The sequence below is a fragment of the Chaetura pelagica genome, unplaced genomic scaffold (genome assembly GCF_000747805.2).
Source record: "Chaetura pelagica isolate M959 unplaced genomic scaffold, ChaPel_1.0 scaffold329, whole genome shotgun sequence".
Classification (NCBI taxonomy): Eukaryota; Metazoa; Chordata; class Aves; order Apodiformes; family Apodidae; genus Chaetura; species Chaetura pelagica.
The window spans coordinates 130,708-136,031 of record NW_009954609.1 but is presented as its reverse complement, the minus strand read 5'-3'; the positions used below and the strand labels follow the sequence as shown (position 1 = coordinate 136,031).

The 5,324-nt window shown below is 54.6% G+C and overlaps 1 protein-coding gene across 1 annotated transcript in view; it reads right to left on the bottom strand.

The window, feature by feature from the left end:
• Positions 1-1,204: 1,204 nt before the first annotated feature.
• LRRFIP1 (leucine rich repeat (in FLII) interacting protein 1) overlaps positions 1,205-5,324 on the bottom strand; it is a 28,666-nt gene continuing 24,546 nt past the window's right edge. The window contains exons 10-11 of the mRNA XM_010005454.1: positions 4,497-4,623; positions 1,205-3,147 (exon numbers count right to left, since the gene is read on the bottom strand). Of these exons, the coding sequence (XP_010003756.1) occupies positions 1,205-3,147; positions 4,497-4,623 (2,070 nt within the window). The remainder of the gene's footprint in view (positions 3,148-4,496; positions 4,624-5,324) is intronic.

Sequence of the window (5,324 nt, the reverse complement as noted above, 5' to 3'; positions counted from 1 at the left end):
CAGGTTTATAAACAGTTCTCTGGACAGGCAGGTTGGAAGGATAAAATCTGTTTATTTCCATTCTTGAAGAGCACATCTGGACACACGTCCATGTCACATCCTGCTGGTGCTTTGTACCATCCCCAAAACCCAGCCCTCCACCCTCCAGCTCCTCCAACTCGCACTTCCCAGTGCCCAAAGATGACCTCACAGGGATTTTGGAGGACTCCAAACCCATCCTCTTCCACCCAAGGATCAATTGACAGAGGAAAAGTATCTCATGGCCACCAGCAATCCAGAACCATCCCAACTTCCAGAAAGGCTGGAAGGGGGCCCAGCAGACAGGACTGTTCTTCCAAACAAGGGGAATGAAGACCTAGCAAGTTCAGCTTCATTCCAGGCAGGAGAAGACTCAAAAATCCTTCCTCCAGGAGCAGTGAAGTTGACAAAAATCAAAAGAAGAAAAGCAACTGATGCCGTTGTGAAGTGGGACTTGAAACCATCAAATGGAACTATCAAATGGAACCAAACGACCTTGTGGACAAGGAAATGATTTGGATACTCAGAGTGAAGCAGCACTTGGCAGCAGGTGACACTGGCACTTGGCACTTTCTCCAGGAAAATGCCCCCCAAAAAAGCAGCCCATGTGGAGACGTGGTGGGCAAGGCCCCATGGTGGCACCAAGTCAACATGGATTGATTCCTTCCTTCTTTCCAGCCACCTGCACGTTGCCCTCTGGGGTGTCTTTCCAAAGTGGAGACTCCCACTGGTCAAATTAAGAAGAAATTGGTTCCTGGGCTTTAATCACTGAAGGCAGAAGCTGCCCCATCAGCTCTGCTGATCTCCTGAGGTACTTCACAAGATGCAGACCCCGTGCACGTCTATCCCCACGTGCACACCAGGATATTGAGCATCTGGGGGGGGGGAGTGGGCAGGAATAACCACCCCAGGAGTTTCATCGAGGAGCTCCTCAGGAGCAGCTGGAAGTCCTTGTCACTTGGAGAAGCTCTGCTCTTTGGGTGACCACCTGGGGGTGGGCTGGAGATGCTGCAGTTAGGATATAGCACAGTCCTCTCTGGGCTTCTTGGGGGGGGGGGGAGTGGGCAGGAATAACCACCCCAGGAGTTTCATCGAGGAGCTCCTCAGGAGCAGCTGGAAGTCCTTGTCACTTGGAGAAGCTCTGCTCTTTGGGTGACCACCTGGGGGTGGGCTGGAGATGCTGCAGTTAGGATATAGCACAGTCCTCTCTGGGCTTCCCCTTCCCCCTCCTGCCAGCCTGCAGCTCTTCCTTGCTGGGAGGACTTCCATCCCTGGGACTGCTTCCCAAATCCTGCCTCAAAACTGTCTCATCTTCCACCACTTCAGGCCTCTCTGGTGCTTCCCCTCTCAAGCACCGTGTTGCTCCTTCAGGCTCATTTCCACCTCTTCCATGCAAGCTGTCGCCTCCAGCCAAGTCACCTTCAGCTCCTCTCCTGCTCAACAGCTCTTCTGACTCTTCACCACCACCAAATGCTTCCCCAGCCTCTTCCAGTCTTCCCTGTGCTGCACCAGCATCTCCATCTTGCCCAGCTCTCTGTGCCAGGGGATGGTTCACACTCTCCTCAGGAGACACCCCAGCACCACGGTGCTCTGCAAGCTCCAGCTCTTGCTCATTGTCTCCAAGTGTCTCCTTATCAAATTGGTTCCCAGGAGCTCCACCAACATCTACAGTTGACTCCTCTTGAGGTTCCCCCTCCTCCTGTTCACCTACACCCTGCACTTCACCTCCCAAAGGAATATTGTCCTCTCCCACCCCACCACCTGTCTCTGCTTCACCACACTGTCCTGTCTGAGGTCCCACTTCACCTGCCTGGGCTCCCACTTCACCTGCCTGGGCTCCCCCCTCACCTGCTTGAGGTTCCACCTCACCTGCCTGAGGTCCCTCCTCACTTGTCTCAGCTCCCACCTCCCCAGCCTCAGGGCCCACCTCACCTGCCTGGGCTCCCACCTCACCTATCTGAGGTCCCTCCTCTGTCTTTCCATCTCCTCCCCACCCTGTCCTGCTCTCCTTTCTCTTCCCAGACTCAGCCACCATTTTCAGTTCCGACTCCTGAGTTTTCCCAGCCCCTGAACTGGTTCCCTGAGTGTTCCCCTGTTCCCCAGGGCCTGGCTCTGGCTCTTTTCCCTCAGGAACACATCCTGGAGCCTCCATTGGAGCCTTCTCCTGCTCTCCTGTGCCTCCAGAACCTGAACACATCTCCAGCTCTTCTACCAACACCTCCTCCTGTCTGTCCTCAGCTGTAGCACCTTCAAGTTTGCTTCTGTCTTGCCTGTTTTGTTCCTCTGGTGATGTTGAGGGATTGTCCTCTGAGGAAGGTGGCTGGGCTCCTGCCCCATCTCCACCACCTTCTGCGCCACCACTTTCAGGTGACTCCTTCCCTTCCAAACCCCCAGCCTTGGTTGCCCCCACCTGCCCCTCAGCTCCATTCCCAGCTTCGTGTTCCTCTTCCCCAACCCTCCCACGGGTACAATCCCTGCTTTCCAAAACCTTGTCCTCCGAGATATGTGGGACCTCATTCCCAGCTCTTTCTCCTGAGGGCTGGAACCCCTCAGCCTGGTTCTCCACATGTCCCTCCTCATCCAGCAGACCTGCTGCTGGAACCTCAGGCAGCCCTGCCTGGTCAGGAACCAGCTCACAGCTCCCACTTGTCGTGTCACCTTCCTCACCCACTTCTCCATCCCTCAGCCCATGGCTAGCTCTGAGATCCCCACCTTCTTCCTGGTGGGATGGAGCTTCTCCCAGGCCATGCTCTCTACTTAAGCCACCAGGCATCTCCTGAGCTTGTGGAGAGCCCACCTCCAAGTTCTGATCTGTCCTTGGCATGAAGTCCTGGTGTTCAGCCTCCCTCCTGACAGGCTGCTGGGCTGCTGTGCTCTCCTCCCTCCAGCCCTCTGGGTCACTCTCATCATCTGAGACACTTCCTGAAGGGCTCTGGCTTTGCTCTCTTAACCTCCTCTCTGGTGACACCACCGCTGAGAGGCCACCACGTTCTTCCTTCTCCTCAGGGTGCAACATCTGTCCTTCCTGCTCCTCAGCCTCCTCCTCTCCATGCTCAGCGTTCCACACGAGTTTTCCTTCCCCCACATCCTCCAAAATCTCACTTCTCATCTCCACTCCAGTGGCTTTGCCTAGAAGACCAGTGAGAAAGTTGAAGGCACCACCCCAAGGCACCTGCCTCCCCCACTGAGAGCCCGAGAGAGAAGAGACTGAGGAGAAGAGGTGAAGTCCAAGGTCAGCTCCTGGCAATCACGTGAGGCAAAGCAGCAGTTGGATTAGTAAAAGGGTCTGGGGGCTTCTGAGCAGGGGGATTCCCCCACCCACCCTCTCAAAGCAAGAGGCCTCTGCTGCTGGCTTGGGTTCCTGTCAGGTGCTGGATGGGAGAGAAGCACCTGTCAGCTCCTGGAGAGGAGAACCCATCAGCTCCCAGACAGGAGAACCTATCAAACCCATCAGCTCCTGGAGAGGAGAACCTATCAGCTCCAAGCAGGAACTGAGCAGGAACCCCTGCAGACCTGACACTGAGGGATTCTCTTCCCTCTTAGCAACATCACCTCCAACCTTCACCCTAAGACCCTGCCCAGGAAGCCAGCAAAGGATGATTCAGGGCTGTTTTGTCACCATCAGTGACAACATGCTTGGCCAGGAATTGGTTCAGCTGCTCAGCACCAACACGGACCAGAACTTCACCCCCTCCCAGAAGGAACTGGGGCTTCCCTGGGGTGAAGGGGGTTCCTGGGACACTTTTCCTTCCATTTAGAAGTACCAGGAATGACCATAACAGCATCTGTGGTCCCAGTAGATCACTTGTGGGTCTGTGTTCTACCTCCTTGCCCCGAAAATAAACCCAACCCTGAATAATGGAAAGAGGAGAGTGAGAAAACAGGTTGTCCTCAAAACCCCACCCACCTTTCCTTGGTTTTGCTCTTCCAACATTCTTCCCACCCAGAAGTAGCAGGAGAACCTGCACCTGGAACCATGCAGCCCCTTCCTGGTGCTCAGGGGGTTGGTTTGGCCCAAAAAGGAGGCCAGATGGATCCTTTCCCTTTCCTGCCACTCAGGTAACATCTCTGAGAGCCCCTTCCATCAAGAAGGTTCTGCCAAGGTGAAGGTTCTTCACCAAAGCTGGTTCTACCAACCAGCTTCCTCCTTCCCAACGTTCTGCTTCCCAAAGCCCATCAGGAATGAGCAATGTCAAGAAACCACCCAAGGTCCTAGTTGTTTTGTAGGGAACCCAAAAGCTGCTCTTTTGGGGAGAGGTTCTTGACGTGCTCCTTGAGCAGCAGGAGGGGATGATCTGAATTCCCTCCATCTGATTTGTATTCTCCTCCCTCAACTGGATATGCAGGAAGCAGAAGGGAAGAGAAAGAGGAAGCAGGAAGAGGCACAGGAAGCGATCCCACCAGGAGCCCCAATTCCAAGCCAAGAGAAAGGAATGGATGGACAGACAGACAGACATGGAAGGATCTCCAGCACTTACCCAGCATCCCATCCCCTCCCGGCTTTAATGGAACATTCCTGGAAGGCTCCAGGTGTCCTTCATTTTCTAGGCTGGCTGGTGTCTCCCCGTTGGTGGCTATGGCAGAGCTTGGGATTATCCCATGTTTCTGTGGAGAAGGAGGAGGAACCCTTGGGATTCTGCTGCTCCCTCGGGGTCTTCTCCTCGACATTCCAAAAGAATAAATCTACTCCTATCGTTTTCATGGGAAAAGGGCTGGAGGTCAGGAAGGGGCACCACGAGTTCCCCACGACAGGAAACGTGACCTCAGCCTGGTCTCTGGTTTCAGATGAAGCACAACATGCTCCTCAGGGAACATCTCCCACCAAAGCAACGACCCAACAGCAAGTCTGTGCAAGGAGGGGGTGTAGGGGGAGAATTCCTGACGTGGCCACTTCCAGGTGGGGTGAAAATGGGAAGTCCTGGCTGCTCTAAACAGGATTCAAACATCCTGCTAAGTGGGAGGGAAAACAAGCAGGTGGAAAGTAGGTTTCTGGTGTTCCCCCAACCCCTCTCATACCTTCAGCTGCTCCTTCAGCACAACCACTTCATCTCTAAGGTCATCCCGCTCGCTTCTGACGGACTCGAGGGAATCCCTCTGCCTCTCTAGGGCCTGAGCTCCACAGGAAGGGGGCAGAAGAAAGGAAAGGAGACAAGTGAAGGCCATGGAAAGGATCCAGGTGGGAACAGGAAGGAGAAGGTCTCAGATGGGCAGAGACTGGTAGGGGACAAAAAGGGTTACACTTATACACGGGGAGGGGGCGAATTTTCAATCCAAGAGAGGGTTTATCCCAAGAATTCCTGAAGCCA